This window comes from Poecile atricapillus, chromosome 4 (assembly GCF_030490865.1).
Source record: "Poecile atricapillus isolate bPoeAtr1 chromosome 4, bPoeAtr1.hap1, whole genome shotgun sequence".
Classification (NCBI taxonomy): domain Eukaryota; kingdom Metazoa; phylum Chordata; class Aves; order Passeriformes; family Paridae; genus Poecile; species Poecile atricapillus.
In genome coordinates this window covers 15,893,924-15,918,638 of record NC_081252.1, presented here as the reverse complement: position 1 = coordinate 15,918,638, position 24,715 = coordinate 15,893,924, and the positions used below count along the sequence as shown (strand labels likewise).

The window sequence follows — 24,715 nt, the reverse complement described above, 5'->3', positions numbered from 1 at the left end:
TTCTTTTAGCTGCAAATTAAGTCGGCAATGTTTGATGTTTTTCTGGACAGAATACTGATATATTATTTACAGTTAATACTGTTAATAGTGTTTGGTGTTTATGGGGATTTATTCCCCCAAAACCTGTACTTGTAGAGATACCGCAGTGATATATTTTAATGCTTCATTTAGTAAGACTTCCCTGTCATCTTTCTCCTTGGATTGTTGATAGAAATTTTGTTCCTGTTGTTTATTGCAGACATCCCTGAAGGGTACTAATTGTTTTATGTATGTACATTTCCTTGAAAATATAACTAGGTTACTTTAGGAACCAGCTGTATGCTCTAGAGAACAGATATATTATTTTTATAGAAGCTTCTCATCCCCAGAGACAGGAACAGTGATCTGTTGTGTCTTTGTGATCTGAATGTCTTTGTAGGTAAAAGTCAGTGGATTTCATTTGTATATGTGTTCCAAATGTAGTCTTCTGTTGGACAGTTTTATTTCATTATGGAGTTCACCTGAGTCTGAGCATCTATTTTAGTTGCTACAATTAAAGTGTCCCTCCTAATGCATACCTGTTGCCTGGCTATGTAACTGTGTCCTCATTTTGTGATAACATGAATTAATTATAACATTATAACATTAAAATTTTTGTGGCCACATCCTTTGACATTTAGTGTTGCATGGTGAATTGTTCTGGGAGTCCACATTGCAGTTTGTGGGAGCAGCTTCTCTGTTCTTTCTGTCCCCATCAGCATACTGAAGCATTCCTGCTGGCACAGGAATGGGACAACCAGTTAGTAGTATTTATGATAAACCAGTTAATGAGGTTTATTATGGAGCACTAGCAGGCGTGCTCATTAACACCATCCTGTGCTAATGCCCATCCTTAAATGTTCATTTTGTTTGCTTTCAGGCATGTTTTGCCAAACAGAGAACACATTGCTGTTCAGTTCTCAGCCCTCCCACAATTGCATTTGCATTCTTAATTCAGAAGTATGGCCAAAGTTTTCCTGTATGTTCCAAAATTGGATTATTCCTAACCTTTTGCATGTGTCTGACTGAAGGTATTCCTTTTCAGCAGAGGCAGAACCAGTGGTGATGTGCACTTCCTTCTCTTACACTTCCCCACCATCCCCAACTCCCCCAGAGTGGAAGAAAACAAGCTGTTCAGTGTTCTGCTTGTAGCATTGGTCTGAGTGTGGTGTTCCCTTCTTTCATATGTCCCTTTGCACACTAAGGAATAGCTACACCTTATTTAATTAGTTTATCAAGACAGACTGTACATTATTATTTATAAACTAAGCTGTTTTGGGATAATAATGCTGCTACATTGTCAATGAAATGAATAAAAATCTGAACATTACCTTCACATATATATGTGCATGAGACACGGGCTTTTCCCACGCCCCCTGTCTTCAGACACTACTAATTTTCCGTTGTTTTGACAGCGTACAAAATAGTATGCCCTGGAGACAACAGGGATATGTTGTTAATTCCTGTTCCTGGTCAGCCCCCTGGAATCTGTTTTGTTCTGGAATATGGGAAGGAATGAAACATGGGAAACGGTGTTTCTGTCACTGGTTAAAGAAAGAGCTACCTTGCACACTGCCATATAGGCTAATACATGCATTGTGTGAATCTAGAGTATGAGAGGACATTCACCAATGCACTGTATTTTTCCTCACTAGCAAAAATAAATTATTCAGTTTCAATGCCATTTCCCAATTTTTGGTCTTCTCCTTGGCTTATTTCCCAAACAACTCTGCTCTGATCTGGGGATGTCTTTCATTCCCACTTTGCATGTTGTTTGTTCTAGCTACTGGATCTTTTCCATTTCTGGGAGATGCTGCATCTCCCTGTTTCTCTGCCAGACTAATTTAGTTTTACTAGAGTGGGCTTTGTGCTTGGAGCAGAGAGTGCTGGGTGCCTGGTCAGAACTGTTACAGTTTCAGGGAAGGTAGATGTTGAATTTCCAGGCTATTTCTATTTTGGGTTTTGTTTGTTTCCTTTCTTCTTACTGTTATATATTAATTGGGATTTTTTTAGTTTTTCTCTCTGTACTCTCTTCCTATATAGAAGTAACGTTTTCAAAAAGTTCTCTAAGGTCCCATGAGGAAACAGTAACCAGACTTCGTCTTCTTTATGTGGGCACACACACACGAAGGACAGAGCACAAATACCATGTCAGGGCAGCACAGAGAACAGTGAAATATCCGTAGAGGATTTGTTTCTTCTTGCTGTCTTAACTTTTTTCTTTGATATTAAAGCATAAATTATTCCTAATGCAGTTCTTCCTTAAACATTCATTGTACACTGATAGGCTCAGCAGAGGTGGGGTCACCAGGGGAATGGATGAGTCAGACTTTTACACACTGAGTCAACAGTCACAATGAGTAGATTCATATACTTTTGGCATGTAAGTACAAGCTGGTGCTTCATTTCACTGAGTTTTGTTGATGAATTTTTCCAGAATTAATTCACACATAGTGAAGTATGGAGAAGTAACATTACCTGTGGTCTGCTTGGGTGTAGGTTATGGTGGAAAGTGCATTGATGTTGTTACCTGCTCTTACGGTGTTACATTTGCAGATAAGGAAATAGCCTCAGAATGCCTTTCATGCTTGTGTTTCCATCAATTTCTGTTTGAGTGGTCTGCTACTAATACCTAACACCCATGTTATAATATATAGCATGTAGCTGGTCTTTGGGTTTCCTAACTCTGTAATGTTTCACTTTGTTTCTTTGAACACCTATGGTTTCTTGAGACTCTGATAATGATAAAATCATTCAAAGGGCAATAATGCAACACGGGGCTGTGAAACTTGCCAGGCTGTGAACAGGATATAACAAGCATTTTTTCTTTGGCATCAGCTTAAAAGTAGTCCTTTTGTTTTGTTAAACTTTTCATTTGGGCTGTTTTGGAGGGAAGTGATGCGCTGTGGCTCAAACTGACAATTTCTGTGCTCTTTACCAAGGGCAGCTTTATTGAATATGCTCTCTGACTGAAAGGCAAGTTGAGAACAGCAGTAGTCCAGTTTCACAATAGAGATAAATAACACTGTCATCAAAGTAGATGCAGGTTTCATTTAATTTCATTTATCCTTCTGCACTGGTGTCTCCCAAAGAGCTCTGATACTTTATGTTGATCCTCCCTACTGGAGATATGCAGATGAGTTATTTTCCTGTCAGCTCTATCCAATGGAATTCAAGATCATGCTGCTACAAAATACATTCCTGCATTTTTTACAGGAAAAATGATCTAATGACTGGATTGCAGTACTGTCACAGAAATAAATTGTCTCCTGTATTCAGATAGCACCAAGGTGGTGACCACTTAGTGCAAATCTTCTTCCTATTGCTAAAAGTTTCTCAATAGGATAAAAGCATGTGCTCTTGGCAGCTAAAAGATTTAGTCACATCTAGATAATGTCTTTGAGACAAGCCACAACTAGATCAAATATTGTTTGTGACGGTTTTACCTCCATTCATCATGCACTAGTACTTTTTGCAGGAGTTCAGCTGTAAAGCTCCTGCCAGAGTCACTGGTAGTGTTTTTTGGGGGGTCTAATTTTATTTTTCCTGATTAGCTGTGTCTCTTAGTTTTTCTCCCTTTTGTTGTATGTATTCTATTGAATTGTATAGTGGGTGTGAAAAATTTGGCTGTCTCTCGGTTCCAGATTCTGTTAGTGGACATGGGCTTTCTTGCAATTCCTCTGAAACTGTGCTACATTCTAAAAAAATTATTATAGCATGCAATATTTAAGGGTTGTATGGTGGCATGAGATCAGGTTTTGTGAGGGGAACTGGCTATATTTGGAAATCTCAGTGATCTGCTTCTACTTCTGTTATCAGCTTTAGAGAGGACAAAGTCAAATAGTGTCAAAAGGTGTCTGCCCAACCTTTTCTGCTTTGGCAACTGCTTTTCAGTAAGTCTGCTTACTGTAATTTTTAAGGTGATGTCAAGTAGTGCTAATATTCAGTCATTTTAATAATGTGGCGAGTCTTAGCAGCAAAGACTTGCTGGAAACTCACAATTTGAGCCTGGTGCTGTTACATCAGCTGTTTCATAAACGCTTCGTCATGTACAAACTTTTATGCTTATCCCACTTTTTCCACCAAATTATAATAGGGTCAGTTTTAGTACCAGGGTCCTGGTACATAGTTTAAGACAATGTACCAGGAAATTTCATTGGAAATTTGGACTAAAGCAAAAACTTCAATCTCTGAAGGTTAGATGTAATTGTCTCCCTGTCTCTTTTAACTGTAATTAAAGAGTGATAAAAAAGCTTCAGTTGGTTTTCCTTTTATTTACCACAGCAGCAGGTCCAAGCCCAAAGGAAAAAAACAAAAAGGTATAAAACAAGCGGAGTTGGCCTTTTGTATGTATCAGAGCTTTTCTAGCGCTGGCTTCTCATCAGACCAAGTTTGCTTGCTGTGAGGATAATCTGACTCACTTTTTGAAAACTTAAAGGTCAGCTGCACTTGAGGAAGCCCCTGGTAGGCAGTGGCTCATAGAAAATACCCTCAGCTCTTTCTTGACAATTACCCTCCCTGAAACCATAGGCTTTTCTTTGCTTGCCTCAGGTTTCTGAGATCCCAGAGTAGTTTATTACCCTGCAGAAAGCACTAGGTAGATCCCACTGCAGTGTTCACTGCTGTATATTCCTTAGGGAAGAATAGAAGTGGGATAGTTTTTGCTTTTGAGCCAATGCATGCCCCATTAATCTGTGTCCCTTCTGTTAAGCAGCTAATGGTGCATTTATTTATTTCCTCCTCCTTTTTCTTCAGTGCTTTCACCCTTTCATTTTGAAGGCATGAGGTGTATTAGTCTAAAGAATTATCTTGGTCACCTGCACAATTCTGAGCCCAGGATAAAAATGAATTATTAAATTAGAACTGAATTTCTCTATTCGATAAAATGAGTTTTAATAATGATGCTATATAGGCAGAGTGCAATTCTGATTTGTATACCAGTCACTGACAGAAGAATTGATTAAGTTGCTGTCTGCTTTTAGGTATGTAGATTTATACCTCATAACTAGTATCTGCTAAGTTCACAAGTAGTAACAAATAAACTGAATTAAACAAAAATATAAACCAACTTGACCACTGATAGCAATAAGCTGGTTTAGAATGTGTTTGAAATGGTTGTGTAACTGGGAAAATTGTCAGACAAGAAAGGATCCTATAAGGCTGCTCTGAGAGATTTTGTGGGCAAATTAAATGAGTACTTATGTAAAACTAACTACTATTGCAGTGTGTGTAAGTGTGCGCGTCTGCGCACGCATGCTCGTGGACTGGGGCTGATGAACCTTTGGCAGGGAGCTTTGCAGAAGCTGCAAGTATTTTTAGTGGAAATGAGATCTCAGCTCAGTTCTGTGGCATGTGACTTCCTATTTCTGTAGGTTACTTCCAAGGGACTTCCTCTGTTAAACTGACTTGTCTCTGGAGATTTTATCTGGAGCCGGGGCATGGTCTGCTTTGTCCTGTGCCTGTGACAGCATTTTCCTGGAGTTTTCTTTTGAGTATTTTATTTTTATTTTGCACTGTCTCCAGCATGCAAGGATCTAGTGGCACCTACCCGTGATCGGAAGCTGAATACGTTTATCCAAGTCTCAGTGGTGCATCCAGTAGAGCACATTTTGACGCGGTATTCAAGCACTGAAATCGTGGAGGTGAGAGTCTCTTTTATTTAATTAACATGTTGATTAATGGATTGCTCATTTCTTCCTTAGAAAGTGAATTAGGAATAAAACAAGTTAGTGCATAGTCCTAGGTAAGACAAGCACACTCTGGCAGTTAGTAAAGCATACCTAAATGTGCTGTAGTTCTTGGCATTTAACCAGGATAAACAGAAATTAACTTGGCTTTTCATGAAAGCTCTGTTGTTCCAAGTAGAGGCATGGAGAATATTCCAATTCCCCAGACATAGGTTTAGAATGAAACAAGGAATATTTGCTCTCATGAAGGGACAAGGCAATGCAAAATAAACTGAATTAAGAGTATAGTGAGTTTAGAAAGTATTTTTAAATTGCAGAAAAAGTAGGTATATTATGTGGTCTGTTATCCTATTTTTTTTCTTGTTCTGTTTTTTCCATTAGTGAGTTGAGGCTTTTGCAATTGGAAAAATATTACCCTACATCTATAATTGGGGTAAAGAATGTGTGTATGTAATGTCTGTGACTTTATATAAAATAATTATAGACTTTATAATAAAATATAAAAAAATAAGTTGCATCATACATTACAACAGAAGTTGTCTGAGACTGCTTTGCTAGCCCACAATTTGCCCTGTAAGCATCAGTGTCACAAACAGCAAAAATGGTTCAGAGAAAATGAAAGGTAAGCAGTGTAGGTGTAACTTGCTTAACTTCCAGGAGAGATTCATTAAGAGCAGGGAAGTCTCATTGTAAACACACACATGATTTCACCAGATGCTTGTTTTAACTGTTAAATACGATGAGAGTATTTCATGTGCTCTTTGTGTGATTACTTTCAACCAACTACTAATTAAATTATTATGGTTTCAGCCCTCAACCATCCTGAAACTACTAAATTAAAATATCTTGTATCTGATCAGGACATTTCATTGCAGACTGTCTGGAATGATACCGTGCTAAAGATGAATAGATAACTACTTTTTTTTTTTTTTAATAGAATTGGATACATTTCCTAATGCAATGTCCTAGACCTCAATAAATTCCTGAATTTAATTCAAGCTTTGGTGGAGAGGAAGGCAGGGGTACAGAAAGTTATCCATAAGATAAATCATCTTTGTCATCCACAATCCTGTTTTTTTTTAAATCTGATGTAAAATGTAAGGATACATGCCTGGTAATCTTTGGAAATTAAGTATTATTAGACATTAAGAAATTATAAACAATATTTTGTATGATTAATTTAATTGTATATCTTTAGCTATGATATAGTTACTTCTGTGTACAGCTTTTAGGTGTCATCATAATGTTTCAAAGCACAGGAATGTTATTTTATTTGCAATACTGCCTAAAGAGGAGTATTTCAATCCCTCCTCCACAAATCAATATCCTTAATGTAATACCGAGAGCATTTCTATACACTCACTATTTCTGTAGCATTTCTAAACACTTATTATTGTGCCTTAATGAAGGTTGCTCTTTTTTCTATGTATGTGCAAGTTAAATATTTAGTTCATTTAAATTAAGATGAAATTGTGGCATTTTCAGAAAGTGTTGTGGGAGTAAGAAAGAGTTTGGTTATTACAGGTTGTATTCCAGAACCTGATAGTGGCTGAGCTGCTTAAAAACATGTTGCTAGGCTCTGCTTCAGAAGCATTTCATATCCTTTCCAGTTAAAAAACTTTCCAGGAAGTTGTTGTGGTTTTGTTTGTGTTTTGCTTGTTTGTTTTTAGTTTTCCTGATAAAGTTTTAAGGCTGTTTGTTCTTCTCACTGGTTTGGTAATAATACTGAGCTGTTCCCATCTCTCTGCTGTAGACAGCTGACACTTTTTTGGTTTCTGTACCACCATAGTGACATCATTGCACAGCTGTTACCTTACTGAGTGTTTACTCATATTGCACAGGGTACAAAAGATCCACTGTTTTTGACTGGTGTGACCTTCCCACCGGAATATCCCATCTATGAGGAAACTAAAATAAAACTAACAGTCTATGATGTCAAAGATAAATCCCAAGATACGGTAAGTGCTTAGCTTCATTCTTTGCACAGATCTTACTGAGGAGTAAGTTTCTTGCTGTGTTTTTTTTTTGGCTCTCATTAGCAAACTGGGGAAATGGGTTGATGTAAAATTGGTTTTGTTGTTCTCTTATCCCTAAAATCTACTTTATCAGTTATTGATATATTAGAAAATAGAGAAAGAAAATCATGCAGTTAAGATGGGCACTTTGCTACTGGCTTTTTAACTGCTTACATGAGTCACCACAGGTTTCCTGGCAAATGAAAGATTACTCTGGTGTGCTTTTTGAGGGCAGAGAACACATGGAATAGACTGAGATTGTACTACTGTGAATAATTTTTCAGAAATACATTTCTGATAATATTTTACTTATATGCGCAAACCAGAATGACCAGAAAGCCTGTAACTTGGGAAAGAGCTACTCACATTTTATTTTAATCTCTTGTGTGATGGTACCTGCAGCTTTTCTATCACTTGTTTCTGTTATTGATTTGTAGCAATCCAAGTTCTACAGTGTCACAGCTAAAGGTGAATCATTTGTTGTACATTCTTGAATACAGAGTAATCTTTTTATTCTTGGAAGTTACTCACTTGAGCTGATATATGGAGGTCAGTGGGACAATCTGAGTGATTTAACTGCCAAATACAGAGCTTAAGTGCCATTTTATGTGTTCCAGGTAATCTAAGATGTCATCATAGGACCTATGGGAGCTAGATGTCATCATAGGACCTATGGGAGATGTGTGTTTTTCTTCTGTGGCAGCTGGAATCCAGCTGATAGTTTGCTCTTGGGCTTCAGGAATGACCCTTGACACCTGTATTTAATTAACTGAATTGCTCTTTACGTATCTGTAGTTGGTATCCAGTATGATTAAAGAAAGTGCAAGCTTATGTCCTGACTGTATATGTGTTAATTATCTATAAGAAGGAAATTAAAGGCATAATTTCAAGCTTTGACTGTCTTTGAACTGCTTACAAAAGTGAAGTTCTATGTTTTGAGAAGTTGTAATTTTTTTCAGGTAAAAAATTATTGATCTATTTGTTTAAATTTTCAACCTTCATGAGCCAGCAGGTTGGCTCTGCCCACTCACTGTGCTCTTTCATGGGAATGTGTGAAATATTTGAAACATAGAATCTAGATTTCTTCTCTGTTTAAGAATAACTGGGGAAGGGACATGTATGTGCATTTTATAATGTATATATTTTAAATTTGGTAATGGTCCACTTAAAAGTGGATCTGCTGTTTATTCAATAGAGTTGTCACCTGTGGACGGGTAACAGGCATTGAATAAATGGAGTTGGACTTTGTCCTTTCTTTTCAGTTTCATTCTGACAGATGCTGGAAAATAATATCCTATCTTTAAGTGGTAAAACTGAACTGGATTCATAGTACTGTTACCTGTAGTACTACTTTTCTAGCTCCAGGCTTCTCTACTGCCACTTATACAGGAGAAGATTTACCCTTGAGAATTAATATAATTTGATAAGTTTCTTGCAAACCTGTAAGAACTTTCTGTAACTGTTCCTTACAAGTGTAGTACAGGACTAGAGTCTCTCACAGGGAATCCCACTGATGTAGCTTGTAAATCATGAGAGAATACCTCTCTCTTTTTTCATAGCATTTATATTGTTCCTATGCGAAACATTCTAGATCTGTACTGTAGTATCTTTTTGTAGGGGAAAATATTAATCCCGTCTCTGGTTTACACACATTTAGCATTTTTTTATTACTCAGCCATTCTAAAGCTGGATGTAAGTAAGAAAAAATTAAATAATATGTAGGATTTAAATAAAAGTGGGCTGCAGCATATGTGAATGACCTCACACGACCCTGGTTGCAACTTCCTTTGTGGCAATATTTGTACTTCTCTTTACATCCTAAAATGTCAGTGATGATAAAACTTGATTTTCTTACCTGTAATTAATTAGAAGTCATCACACTATTAGTTTGGGTGACTTTTTTTGAAGTTTGGATATTTATGTAGGTTCATAAAAGTCAGGTTGAAATGAACTATAATTTGATATCATTACCAGCATAGCTGCAACAGCACAGATCTCCGTGCTTGCTTCACAACCCAAGAAATTGGATGTGTCCTTTTGGCAGTAAAACTGCTCCAAGTGCTGTGGTGTCACAGTTCTGATTCTCCAGTCTAGTGCAGAGCTGGCTTTCTTGTTCCTTAAAAAGTGCTGGCACATATTTTGGCTGCCAAATGTAGTCCCGCCATTCCTTGAAACAGACAGTTGGGGGTGGAGGGGAATCCAGGCCTGCTAGGCATGCCCTGCTCTTCTAGGCTGTGCTCTAGAGCAGACACCAGCTCAAATAACTGGGCATTTGTGGCAGAAATAAACCTTGGATTTGGCTGTGAAATATTTTGCAGAAGTTGTGCCACAGTAATAATTCCCACAGCATCAGGGCTGTACTAGTAATACTTGCTTGCCTCAGTTAATAAGCTTGCCTCAGTTAATAAGTTCAAAGTAGCTAATATCCCTTGTCACAAATACATACTTTAACTTTTCTTATTTGTTTCGTTGCAACTATAAGAAGTGAATTATGTGCATTAATTAAACTCAGCAGGATTTTACTGCCACAAATAGAAGACTATAGATAAGGCAGGGAAAGGACAGTGAGTACCTCACAGGATAAAGTGTTTTTTTTTGTTTTGTTAAACCTGACTCTGTCTACACAAGAGAATTAGCTCTCATTTTCAAACCTACTGGATTTTTACTATAATAAAAAACTAAACACCTCTTGGGTTGTGCACACAGGTTATAATATTAAAGTGAAAGAGGATTCTCCTCACTGAGAAATAGAATTTATTTTGGCCTGCTCTTTTAAAAAAATCTGGAAAATTTCAATGATAGTATTCCTGTATCAGAAATCTGATAGTTACTTTACTCGTGCCTGTCATTTAACTTACATTATGTGAGAAGTGTTGTTTAGTTATATTGAAATACTGTGCAGCTCTGGGATTGCATTTACTGTGCTTGACACACTGAATGTTCTGACTGCACTTTTCACTTTTTATGCATCTCTGTCTGATGTTGATCATAACTATATCATGGCTGTATCAGATTGTCTGTAATTGAGGCTTTTTAATGAAATAGGGGGCTTTATTTGTTTTGACTAGTCTTTCTCAGTGATTAGTTACTGTAAGTTTTCATGTAAATAGAAATTTTAAGAAAGGCAGTTTACTTTGATATACTTAGAATAAAGTAGTTGGAATGCTTATGAAATATCATTTATATATATCAAGTGAAGCCATGCATACATATTGGTGGGTAATGCCATATTATGAAAAATGTATAGTGGTATCTGTTTCTACATCTAAAAGATTTTTCTTCTCATATTGCCATGAGCAAATTTATGTTTTGCTAGCTTGAGCTACATTGTCTTTAGGATTTTAGAAAGTTGGTTGGTTGTAATGCTGGGGCTGTACCTGTTCTTTGTCATTGTCTAATAAGATCAGAATTATAGGCTTGTAAACTGTTCAAAATTATCTCTGTCCCACTTTTGCACAAGCATGGTGCTCTTACCTTTCTTATGGGCATGCAGGTTAGCCCAATTTGTTCTAGCAAGTTTTAGAGCTGAAGCCAGGTTCATTCTCTGGGAAAATACTGCATAGCCTAAGTCAGGTACCACTGCCATATGACAGAGCCACGGAAAATACAAAGCTGATGATTCTGTGTTACGCTGTGAGGAGTCTAGTGCCTAATCTGGGAGGCAGCAGTCGTTGTTCTGTGTTTGGAATGATGCGTGTCCTGCAGCAAGAGTTATGAACCTCATACCCAGTGAGTTGGGCTGCCTCTTTTTCATCCACACATGGACAAGTGCTGGGAGCAGAGGCAACTTTCTGCACCTGCTGGGAACTTTCTATATCTTATCTTTGCATCACCCCTTCAAAGACAATCTCCTTTGGATGGATATCACTACTGAAATTCACATGCAATACTGAAAGTTATACACAGCCAGTCCAATGTTATCTCCTAAGAACAAGATGAAACTGGATGTATAAAAGGCTGTTAAAGTATTACACATTTGACAATCTGGTCTTCCTTTTTTTAGTTCTCAAATTTCATCTTAATCAATGAGAATAAAATCAGATCTATTTGATAATTTTAGAAGTAGTGGGGCTACAAGTTCTCTTTTGGATATGGGAACGTATGTTGTAAAGTGGCCATTTTAGATTAATTAGGCTTTAAATTACATGTCTTTTAACTCTTGGAGTTTGAATCTTCTATTAAATCTGTTCACTAGTAATGGAATTTTGCAAATGTTTTGTGTTTCTTGATTTTGCAAGTATCCCTGTTAAAACTGAATCCCACTGGGGTGAGTGGAAAATGAAGACTGTCCGTCACGACAGAAGCATTTTGAGCTAAGCTGTGAAGCCAAATCTGAAGTGACAGCATTCTGTGTTCTCTTGTGGGCATAGATCCCTTTCACACCACCACCATCATGCAGTTTGGTCTTTGGTGCTTTGCCATCTCTGCTGAAGAGACACGGGGTGGAACACCAGGAGCGCTGCAGAGCAGCATGTGAAATGCATTAGCAGACATAAATGCGAAATCTTGTACCTCGCCTTTCTGCTCTCTGCCTGCACCAGAGTGCACTCAGTCCCTCACCCCTGTGAATTCTAAAAATACCAAAGCAATTTCTCTTCAAAAACTGAAGGAAAGTGCTATACTTTGTTTAAAGAAAAAGCCCCTTAAGTCTTCCCTTTCTCAGTTCTGTTCACTGCTGTCTCTGCAGGATTTGCAGAGAAATATTGCCTTAAATGAGAAACTCTTATTATCTCATTCTCCTTAACAGAGCAGTACTATAGACTACTATGATCTGCTACCCACAGAAATACTTGCCCTAAGCTTTAGATGTTGATGTTTCTCTTCAAAGTAATCTGATTTTTTTTTCATAAATATATACATAATGATAGATTTAGTTTTATTTTTGCATCAGGCTAGATGCTCTTACTAAACATCATTATTAGGAGGAGGAGAATGTTTTTTGATTCTTCAAGGCACCTGTGTATTCACACCTTCAATTCTCTTAAAGTATTATTGTCAGTCTTTCTCTGTATTTTTTAAAAGTCTTGGATACAAAAAGGGAAATTCAAACTACTGACTTTCCTTTGGGTTTATATTGATATAAATCCTTTTTTTGAAGTGGCTGAGGTTACAAAAAGGTTTCCTATATCTATCTGTAAGAGAATTGAGGATAAGTGTCAAGGCTGGTAAAGTTACTGGTATAGACTTAGAGTCCATTTGTAGCCTTACTGCTTTTTGTGCCTCACCCTTAAACATTCAGTGGGAGGATTTGGCTTTGCAAAAATCTTTCTCCCTTTGAAACTATCTACTACTTTTTCTCTTACACTTTTATTACTTTTTTCTTTTCTTATTGGGGCAAACTCCTCCCTATTGCTGTATCTTCAAGGAAAATTGTAACCTACTGTTTGTTAGTCTTCCATTTTCTTTTCCTTTTCTACCTGCTCTGCCAATCAAATGCTACTGCTGCCTCACATCAGACAAAGGTTTGTTCTAAGAGCTGGCATTTGGGAAAAGATTTTTAAAAGTACCAAGCAATGCGACCAGTGGTGTTCTCTAAAAGTTTAAAGGGTTGCCTTGAAAATTACTTAGAAAGGAGGGAACAAATTAGTATATTACAACATTTTCCTGTAGATTTTATTTTAATCAGTTCGGAATTTCAGTAACATAGGCATGATTGGTAGACAGTCTTGGTAGCATGGCCTAAAAAGCTTGCAAATATATCATTCTTGAATATCCTTCATTGCTCTGCCCCTCACTCAACCAGCACAGAGCACGTCAGAACAGTCAAACAAATCCAACGTGGCTTTTGCACTGCCCTGTCATTTCTAATGATGACTTTTAGTGTTCAAGGGGCACGTGCCTTGTATGGAAGGCTTGGATGTTTTCCTCTGAAATACGCATGCTGCAGTGAACAGAGGAAAGAGCATAGCACATTGTTTCTGTAGTCAGTGTGGAGCAACCTGGCTGTGAAAACATGACCTCAAGTTGTAGAACATGTTTCTGTCCTTTCCACGGTTAATCTGCTTTCCCTCACAGTGCCTTTTATGCTGACATCCCTTGGACAAGGCATTGGAGGAACTGCACCTCAGGAAGGGTGGCTGGTGCTGCCAGCAGGCCAGGTACTGCAGCAGTAAAGGATTTCCTTAAGCTAAATGCAGTAACATGGAAATGTTTGTCACTTCAAGGATAAGATTTGTTTGTTCTCATTGGTAATTTTGTATTTATTTTCAGGTGAAAGATCAGTTCTTCCAGCTGAGATGTGTGGGTACCCAGACAACAGCTGGTCTTGCATTAAAGTCTGGGGCAAAAAAGGCATTAAGTACCTCAGCCTTTTCCTCATCCTTTGTCTCTTTTGTGCCTCTGCATCCATTATAGATGAGATTCTCCTTAGCCCTCCTTTTGTAGCTAATGTCTTTATAGAAACATTTGTTACTGTTTTTTATGGCAGACACCAAATGAAGTTCCAGATGGCCTTTGTTTTTTCTAATTTTCTCCTTGAATAAATTAATGGAATCCTTGTAGTCCTCCTGCATTTCTTTCCCTTTCTCCCAAGGACCACAAAATCTCTTTTTCTCCCTGAGTTCCAGCCAAAGCTCTTTGCTCATCCAGGCCAGTCTTCTTCCCCACCAGCAGGTCTTTTGGCATGGGGGGATGGTCTGTTCCTGTGTTTTTAAGATTTTGTGACGAATGTCCATCCTTCCTGGACTCCTTTGCTCCTCAGGACTGCCACCCAAGGGACTCTGGTGACCACATTCCTAAACAGGCCAAACCTTGCCCTCTAAAAGTCCAAGCTGGCTGTTCTTCTGACTCCCTTTCCTTTTCTGAGACTTGAAAACTCATCATTTTGAGATCTCTGTGCCCAAGGCAGCCCCCAACCAATGCATCACCCACCAGTCCTCTGTTCACAAAAAACAGGTCCAATGAGGTGCCCTCCCTAGCTGGCTCACTCACCAGCTGTGTCAGGAACACCTCTTTCCCACAGTTCAGGAATCTCCTGGACCCTTTCCTCTCTGCTGGGTTGAATTTCCTGTGGATGTCTGGAAATTAAAGTCCCACCATGAGAATGAGGACTACTGATACTGTGACTTCTCCCAGCATTTTGTCCACCTCTTCATCCTGGTTGGGTGGTCTATCTGTCTTGTTGCCCTTCCCCCTGATCCTTTCCTGTAAACACTTAACCCCATAATCACCATCATTAAGCTCTAGACAATCAGAATCCTCCCTAATACACATGGCTACCCCACCACCTCTCTTCCCTTACTTATTCCTTCTGAAGGGTTTGTAGACATATATTATACCCTTTGTGGAGATTGATGTAAAACACAGCAAAGTATCCAATAAGGATTGAAAATATGAAAAGAAAGGTGTATGGAACAATAGTAAGTCTGCTCTTGCTTTTGTGTTATGAAAGCAGGCACTCAGAGGTTGAAAAGAGATTTTTCTTTTGAGGTTTTGGGGTATGTGTTCAGTGCAATTGGAAGCAGCAAATTCAATCTGTTAGAAAAGATTTTTTTTCCTCTACCACATGCCTCATAAACGGGTATTTTTCAGTTATGGCCATGCTTGTACCAGTAAACGTTTACATTTAAAACTTTGTACTTAAAAGCTGAGCAAATAATTCTATTAAAAAAAATTACATTAGAAATATATGCATTGTATGTAATATGAGACTTTATCTTCTCGAGCAAATTTTTGTTAGAAGAGCACAATAAATTTATCTCAGAGTAAACTATTAAATGTTTTGTATTAGGCTGTATTTTAAATATTTGATGAATAAGCATGAAGGGCTTGTGTAATCATTTAGAATTTCCAATGCTGTTAGAAACCCATGTACCACTGAATTTTACAGTAATCAAAACCTTTTTATATAATCATTATGCAGTATTTTAAAGAAACAAATTCCCATGTGGCTGAAATTTTCCATGCTCAGCTTTCTTCATCCAGAAATGAAGATTTTGTTTTGATCTGTTCTTTGTTTTGTCCTGTTCACCACAGATTGCGTGACCACAAAGGGAGGGCAAAAAAATCACTGACTTTTAGCATACATTTTCTTTAAGGATCTGTTTGCAGCTTGCATAGTGATGGCCAGAAAGCCAGGAGAACAAAGGACAAATGCAGTCTTCAGCGTGGTCAAAATTTAGTGCATGTCATCCTCTCAGAATCTTAGCACCATAAATGTGAATGAACATTATTAGCAGCAACAATTGTGGACCCAAGGTTTCAGTTTACAAAGCAGTTACTACATTGAACAGAGCATCAGCTGCTTTGTAGTGTTCTAGCACTTTGTGGTATCTGAGGTGTCCTTTCCTGAGGAGTAAACTGACTTCCCTTGCCTTGAATTTATTACTTTTTGGTGAGATCAGGGATTATAACCAAGGACTCACTGGCACAGTGACATTAGTTATATTTCTATTTAGTCTTTTCGGTCTTTGTTTTTTTTTCACCATTTTGCAGTGATGAGAAATAAATGCATTTTGTTCCCCCCTCCCCTCTGCCTCCCCCCAGGACCCCCCCCTCCCCCCCCCCAAGTTCTTGTCATTACAATCATGGTATTTTTAAAGCAAGAATAGTTGAAGGCTTTTACAGTATCATGCAGCTGTTGATGTTTATTCTTGCAGTCTTATCATCCTTAAATCCTTTGCCATATATGTAGTTCCACTAATGTTAAATGAAAAAGATGGAAGTCACAGCTATCCAAACCACTTTAATAAGATTTCATTTTTCTTTTCTTTTTGGTTTTTTTCCCCACTTCAGTTCAGAGGAGGGAACAGTACGACTTTCTGTTTTACTGGGTTTTTTCTAGCCCAGCTTTCCCAAGCAGGCTTCAGCATATTTCAGTAAGGCACAGCCTTAAAGGCATAACCAATGTAATGGCTCAAAGCATTATGAAGGTAACTCAGAGCAGAAAACAAAGATGACAACTAGTAAACACTGCTGCATCAGCTTTGACTGTGAAACACCTGAGTCAGCTTCAAGTGAAATTTAGAGGGCTCTCACTGGAGAAGAAACACAACTGTATTTTGTCTGCAAGTTGATAAGCAGACGTGTTGTCATACATGTCAGAAATAGTAAAGGAATAGGACATTTGCACCATGTCTAATGTATATATTCTTGTGAGATAAAAGGAAGGTTTTGAGTGCATATATGTTATGTTAGTCTGACTTGACAGCCCTTTCTGCTGGAAGTTGAAGTATTCTTACTTCATGTATCTCACATGTATACTGTTGTCTACACTGTTCAGGCTTTTGGTTCTAAGGTAAGACCATGGGCATTTGTGACTGTATTTTTGGTGAAAGTAAGAAAATCACTGGGTCTCTGTGGAGTAGAAGTCTGGGTCTATTAGCACAAAATTGTGCAGGTGTAACTATCTTAGAAGTTTTTCTCCACAATTTCCAGCAAAATACGGCAGAAACAGCTGAGGCAGGATTGTATCACAGCTCTTCAGTTTTGTTTTCCTTACTTTACTCTTCAGCAGTTCTACTGGGTGTTTTAGAAGTACATTGAGAGTTACAAGCTAATTCCTTTCATTGCAACAGCATCTGCACTGTGAGTAGTTGCATATAGGTATGTTTTGTCTTAAAATGCAGATCCACAAGTTTGTGTTGTGAGAAAATAATTTCTCTGCTGAGAACCTTTCAGATAGGGTTGTTTGCTTCTGAACAGAAAATCTGTCTCATGAGGGACAAATATAATTTTTTTCCTGTAGAAGGCAGCAGTTAGTATGTTTTTGAGATGCTTGGAAGGCTTGGATTTTGACACACAGCTGCCTCAATGAAATCGAACACGGAGGTCCTTGATTTGTTATAGTTGTGGATTCTCACTGCCTCTATTCCTGGGGAATAACTTGGCAGCTTTTCAAAAACAAGTGATTGCAAGGCTCTTGCTAGCGAAATTATCTCTGAATGTAGAAGCTCTGGACAGTTACTTCCCAATTATTGTTACCCTGTTCTGAAATAACATCACCCCTGTGGGACAAGGAAGTTTCTTAATAATTAACTGGGTCAAAATGGCTTTCAGGCTTGGGTACAACAGAAGATTGTCCTGGCAGTATAAATTAAAGAATAGGCACACATACCAAATTTCATTCAGAGGCTTCCTGAGAGATTTTTTTCTGTGTACACACAACATGCTGTGAGAGTCATGTCCAAAGTTTCATTGCCCATTTAGACAACCTTGACATTATCATCTGGCAATCCTCTTCTGGTGAATAAATCTGTCTGGACTTAGAATCTGTACACAGTATTTGATAGTAGGGCAGGGGTATATTCCTTTTCTCTGCTTCTTTCTTAATGTTCCTCAGGCAGTAGCTCACTGGCCCTCAGGAAAGGCTCCTGTAGGAGCCATCACAGGGCCTAAAGTTTTCATGTCTATTTTCAGACAGGTGAAACCTCACAATCAGCAGTACATGTAGTATGAAGACAAAAAAGCCTGTTGACTCCAGTTGCATTAAGCTCTGTAGAAACAGGACACTGGTATTTTTAACTTCTAAAATATTGTTCCTCAAAATCCATGAGCTATCTATTGATGGAGTTGAAGAGAGAGTAACAAGAAGTGAAGGGGTGTTATGTATTTTGAAAAAGCAAAACAGTATTTGCCTTGGTTTTGGTTTGTTTTCCCCCTTTTCTTGCCAGTTCATTTTTTTCCAGATTTGCAGTTTGGTTTCCCTGCTAGGTGTGCAGCCTGTTTTGTATGCGCTGGATGGACCATGCTGTTTATTTAATGTTTCTGAAACTCTTAGATGAAGCTGCTCCTAGAGTTATCTGAATTATTTTTTTTCACTTTTAGTTAAGACAAATTGGATGTATCCATTGAACTATTAGTGACTGTAAGTTCTTTACACAGGAAAAGCCTGTAAATTCAGGTTATTTGACAGAGTAATTAATTCCTCTTATGATCTGAACACCTAGCTCAAGTAACATAAAATATTCTGGATTGTCAATCTCCTCTTTAAGAGAAATTGTCAGGAAATTTGTATTTACTATATTTGTGCCTGTGATATAATCACAGTGAATCTTATGAGACTGCATAGCTCAGACATTTCTTTAGATTAGGTCATAATTATTGATGTCTTAGAATTATTAAAAATTGAATGGGCAATAAATTCTTTGCTTCTTTAGTGAGTGGCTGTCATCCATAACTGTTTATTGAGATGCTGTAAGTTAACCTGCATACTTCACAGTAAATTAAAATAGAAGTGGTTTGTTCTGACTTTGGGAATTCAGCACTGTAGGGCCTGTCTGTTTAAGACTAGGTTTTTTGTATCCTAGTTGCTGAGCACTTTCCATAACTGAGGCTGCACTGTCTGAAACTAATTACAATAAGTATTTTTATATAATGATGGCAACTTCTTTAATATGGGTCTATAGACTGGGAAAAGAATTTAGATTTAAAAAAAACTGCATAGCTTTATTACAGATAAAAAGAAAAGTTTTATTCTATAGTCCATAGTCAATTTTCTTTATTCTATAAAGAAAAGCAAACATGTATTTTCAGATGGTTTTAACATTTGTTATGACTCTAAATAAGAGATGATAAAAGGAATCCCATGTGATCTGGAAATGTGCAGATGTTTTCCTTTACCCTTTTTGCCACCAAGTGTTGAGAGCACAAGGATTTAACCTGGAACTAAGCAAAAGTTATGTTGAAAATGAGCTTCTAAGGCAACTTCTGGATTGGGGAGAAGATATGCTTTGCTTTAACATCATGTAGTCCTTCTTGACTGATACCCAGAGCTGGAAACCTGGGAGGAGAAATGTGGTGAGTGTCTGGCCAACATCCAAACACAAAGTGCAGAGTGGAAGGCAGATGCTAGGAAAAACATTAAGGGCCTAGATGTGATTTAGAGGACCAATCTAGTATTGCCTATCAAAGTAGACCCATTATTGCTCTCTTAGATGTTTCACCACACTAAAATACTTTTTTGGCTGTTTTGTTCCTTGGCTGCTGAGATTTGATTTTGGCATGTGATGAATGGGGGATGTGATGCAGGTGTCCAAATGAAATAAGTAGTAGGGATGTGATAGGAAGGAAGTGCTAGGGAGATTCATATTCAGAGAGAAAGAGGTTGAATTAGAAGACATGGTCAAACTTTTATGTTAAGTTAAATAGCCTACATCATTCTGTCTCAGGTTGGCATTCAATTAGAGCTGGATTTGTTTGCCTACAAATAGAGCTGTATCACTGAAATGAGCTTCAAGTCTTAATTCCTTTGATATTTTCTATTGGAAAGAGTAATGATATATGTAAGGCATTGGAAGGAGTTACTGGAGACATAACAATTAATACTGCAAAGCCTTAAGATGATACATCTTTACCTCTGAGTTTGTAGTTAAAAGTACAGAATTAGCTAAAATATTAATATTGCAAAGACTGAAGTGTTGTGTGAGGTAAGTACAAAGCTCAGGTAAAATGAAGGAGAACACAGGTTCTCCTATAGTTGCTTTGCTAATCCAAAATTCATGTAAACCTGCAGTTTATGTGATTGTAGTGTATACGTGCTCACTCTTGTTTTTCTGGGCCTAAGGCACAGGAGGTTAAATGGGGCTGTTATTGCCATTTGCTTCCACAGTTGCCAATATTGTAACTGGATATAAAAAAAAATCTTTGTAATATTGAGGTTAGGGAAGAAATTAGTCTCAAACTCTATAAACATGGAACTTAGAGCATTAGTAACTAAAGCAACTGCAAGTGCATGTTTTGTTATCCTTGAAAAATGTAACCAATGTATGCTGATATTACTAGCAAGTGCAATATGATGAGTTTTGCAAGTGTATTTCTTAATATCTTAAAAACAGGATATAAAATATAAATATTCTCATTTTATATGAATTTTATATTCTCAGAGAATATAAAATTGTCTAGTGTGCGTGCCTACACCAAAACAGTAATTTCAAGTATTTTATTTCATTTTGTTTGTGGTTTCTCATTTATATCATGTATTCATGTCTTGTTCAGGATTAGCCCTGCAAAACATGAGAAAAAGCCTTCAATACTTTATCAAAGTAATTTAATTTTTCAGTGAAGTAGTTAAGTTGGCTTTTCCAAAGGAGGAAACATTGTCATTACCATTAAACTAATGTAATAATACTGCATTATTATTAGGAGTTATCTTAAGCAGATAATCACTTTCTCTTAAATTAGCCTCTGCTGTTACTATAAGGCCATTCACCTGTAATAACACCTCACCTTCCTGAGGAACACAGTGGTTAATGGGGGCATTTGGTTTGGCTCATATTTCTGAAATGCTTTCATTTTCTTGTCTTCCATGAAATGGAAGGTGATTAAAAGGTGATATTGGACAAAGCAGCCTTTAAATGATTGGAATAAAATTCCCAAGAATGTTCACCTGGTGTATTTGATTTCCCTTGAATTAGGTTTTGTTTGGATTGATTGGGGTATGCTTTTAGGGGGGGAAAGGGACTTTTTCTAGTAAGATCCTTGGTCTGATGGCACTTTAAACTTGCTAGGCCTAGTTGGCTGGATGAGTCAAAATTTCCACATGGCATAATTCCTGGAGTTTGAGCTGGAAGGCAGTCTGTGGGCGGAGTGCTGCTTGCAGTCTGGAGTATAGGTTAGTATCTCAGCAACGATAACATTTGCAGGAGACAGGGCTGAAATTCTGCAAGGTGCATGTATTTACATGAAGGTTTCTACATTCATTTTTGGAAGGCATCTTAAATTGTTTCTTTTTAATCTCTTATGCCTTCATCTGGTTTTCAGATTAGTAAGGAGATCACATATAGGTGGGTTATTTTCTAAGCTAGGTGGAAAGTCTGTACCCCAGAGCAGTGTGTGCTGTTTAGTGCTCTGACCTTTTTCTGTGTGCTGTTTTTAGAGTCAATATTAACAAAGATGAAAGCAGTCTACACTGAAATCATGAATAGCACTGAAGGTCTGCTACATATTAATAGAGCAGTTCCTATTTCTGTGGGAGGAATTTTATACCTGTATTTAGAGTCATGCAGTCTTAGAAAAGGTGCTGCTTTTTGAAGTATAGCTTCTTCAGGGTGTTTAAAGAAAAAAGCTGGAATGTAAGCTACAGTATCAGGTGTCTTTATTTACTTTTTTTTATTTTTTGGGTTTTTTTTGGGTTTTTTTTCCCCCTCTTTCTAAATCTATGTGGTCCTTGTTAGTGCTGATCAAGTTCACTGTCTCTCCTTAACCTTTCAATTTTTATGGAAGGAAGTTGATGTAGGACATGTATTGTTACCTTTGGTTAGTTTCAGACCCAGAGCTGGAAATGTATGAGGTCTGTTAATCAATCCTTTTCTCTAACGTCTGTGTCTGGAACTCAAGGTGATGTGTGACTGCAATATTTCTCTAGTGGTACCAATTCAAACACAGAGGTGTTTGCAACATGTACTGAGTGCTCCTGCTTCTCTCTTCTGAGGGTTCTGCAAAATATTCAAAATATTTTGATACTTAATAGTAATTTGCAGAAATTTATTTCCTGAAAAAATTGTTGTGCAGATAAGGATAGCAACCGCCCTGTTAATCTGAAAAAGTCTGCATGTGTAACCTCTGTTTTTAAAATAAAAACAGTATTGTGCCAGAGAAGTAGAGCCTCTTGTCCTGTGGGATATAATTTCCACATGGAAAGAGAAAGAGACTAAATTAAATGTACTCATCACAGGAATTAACAATGCTTTGACTAAGATCTAGCAACACTACACAGTGCTGGAAGATAAGAGCTGAAGTCATATCTTACTGCAGCTATTGGGAGACTTCAGACAGGCGGGTTTGAAGCAAGAACAGGGATGGGGAACAAGGATCCAGACCTCCATTTCAGGACTAAACCCTTACCATGAACAAGGATGTGTTGAAGTAAAATGCTGCAAGAATGAGCGATGTACTGGTGTTTAACTGAATTCTCATGGCAGTCTTACAGATAATATTAATTGCAAAAACTTTTATGGCTGAAAATAATGTTTGCAGTGTGTTAGTACAAGTTGCATTTCCTTCCCAGGAACGGTTAGTATTTTTACGGTGTTTGAATTGAACATTGGCTGTAGTTTAGCTCTGAAAATTTCTTTCTAATGTAAATTTTCTTTGTAGTAAATGTACATGAGTTTTACCTAGTTACATCTCCAAAACTTATCTTTTAATCCAGTATTTTCAGAAATAATGGGATACTTAATCAATCTGTCCTTATTTGGAACTGAAAGGAAATTTGTTGAAAAAATCAGAGAAAAAGGAAGAGTGGATGCCTAACTGATTTTCATGGGAATTGTTAAATTTGCTATGAGCTTTTAATGTTGCTCATGATGCTTGCTGTTGGAGTTCCCATCTTTCAGCTCCAGAAACACGGAGTCAGTTCCATGTGACTCAAACCTGTTTTGCCGGGGCCACCCCAGCGCCCTCAGGTGTTTGACTGGCGCAGCTTGCACTGGGGCAAGGAGTGCGGCCGGAGGCTGCTGGTGCAGAAGCAGCAGCTCTAAAGGCTTGACAAAGGAGCTAAAAACATCACTAAAGGATTTTCGTCAGCTTTATTTGCTCTGCTGACAAACTTAGAGATTTCTGAAACGTGCCTTAAAAAATAACAGCTTCTATTCAATGGCTTTATGATTTGTGACGCCCTCTGTTCCACTGTCCTACCTTGTTTGTCTTAAAGCACAGCACATCATACCCTTGAAGAAAAGAGAACTTTTTGGCATAAATTTCACTGAATATTTTTCATTGAGTTGCCTGCTGCAAAAGTAGTTGATTTGTATACAATTTTCATTCACCTTTAGAATTAGATTTATGTAAATTGTGATAGTCTCTGTTCTGTTGCATGTCACTATTTGTTACTTTTTACCTTTTAGCATAGATCTACCACAGCAGTGTAAAGAAAAAAAGAGAATTTATCCCACGTGACAATGTTATTCCCTTAACAGACAGAGAATGCAAAGTAACCTACTTAGACTGCAGATGTTACTACTTACATGCTGTTGTTGCCTTTCCTAGAGGAAATCATAGCTTATACCCTGGGCTGGAAAAAACTTGAAAGGTCTGGAATGGTACTGGATTGTCTAAGGTGCTTTTTAAGAATGAAACATGAGTTTTTAATGGTTTTTTTGGGGTTTTTTTTGGTTTTTTTTTTCCTTCATGCTAGAACTTCTGCCACAGCTGTAGAGTATGTTAAGGCTTATGGGTTGATTTTATAAAGGTATTCAGACTGGAGATACTTAAATGCCTGAAGATGTCAGTAGGCTGCTCAATGGATTTGAATCAAGTTAGACATTCAATTTCCCATTTTTAGCATTTTGAGGTACTTTTTTTTAGTCCCATTTACTTCCTCAGGTACTTTTAAAATTTCTAGAAGAAATCTGCCAGCACGTTTTTCAGACTCCATGTACATTTGGTTTTTTTCATTGTTCATTTTAAGTAGTTTAGGAAAATAGGCTAAGAAAAAGGAATGAGGAAAGTTGTGTGGGGGCTAAAATACTGATCCTGTGTTCATATGGATGAAGTAATTATGTGATTAGCAAAAGAATGCTGTAACTATTTTAAGCAGGGCAATGCTCATATTCATTTATGCACTTCAGGACGAAACAGGGATTTGGGGTTCTTTGAACCTGTCCCACTAAATACTGGATGTACACAGGCCAGGTGTAAGAACTATGCTAGCTTCATAGCTGAGTATCTCTGCTCTGGTCCAGAATAGCAGTCATAGTCCCCAGGGCAGTGCAAGCATAGTAACAGTCATGGAGTTCCCAAAAGAATTCAAGAAGAATATAGCCCAAAGGGAATTTGCAATTTTTTCAATTACATTCAAAGATATGGTCTTTTAGAGGATAGTATTCAGTTAAGTTGAAAATTAATCTTTTTCTGAAAGAGAAAGAATTACGCTGAGTCACAAGGGGATCTATTGCTTAAATTATTTTGGTATTATTCAGTCTTCAGACAGTGACTTTTATCTATTTGATCAGAATGTGCTAAGAATGTCTTTTTTGTACACATGGATCAGGGCAATCCCAAGCAAAAATATGGGCTGGGTGGAGAATGGATTGAGAACAACCCTGCCCAGAAGGACTT

The 24,715-nt window shown here is 37.6% G+C and overlaps 1 protein-coding gene across 1 annotated transcript in view; it reads left to right on the top strand.

Annotated features, from left to right (window-relative positions):
• The window catches only part of INPP4B (inositol polyphosphate-4-phosphatase type II B), a 309,603-nt gene that overhangs the window by 126,411 nt on the left and 158,477 nt on the right, over positions 1–24,715 (top strand). The window contains exons 6-7 of the mRNA XM_058837251.1: positions 5,542–5,660; positions 7,547–7,663. Of these exons, the coding sequence (XP_058693234.1) occupies positions 5,542–5,660; positions 7,547–7,663 (236 nt within the window). The remainder of the gene's footprint in view (positions 1–5,541; positions 5,661–7,546; positions 7,664–24,715) is intronic.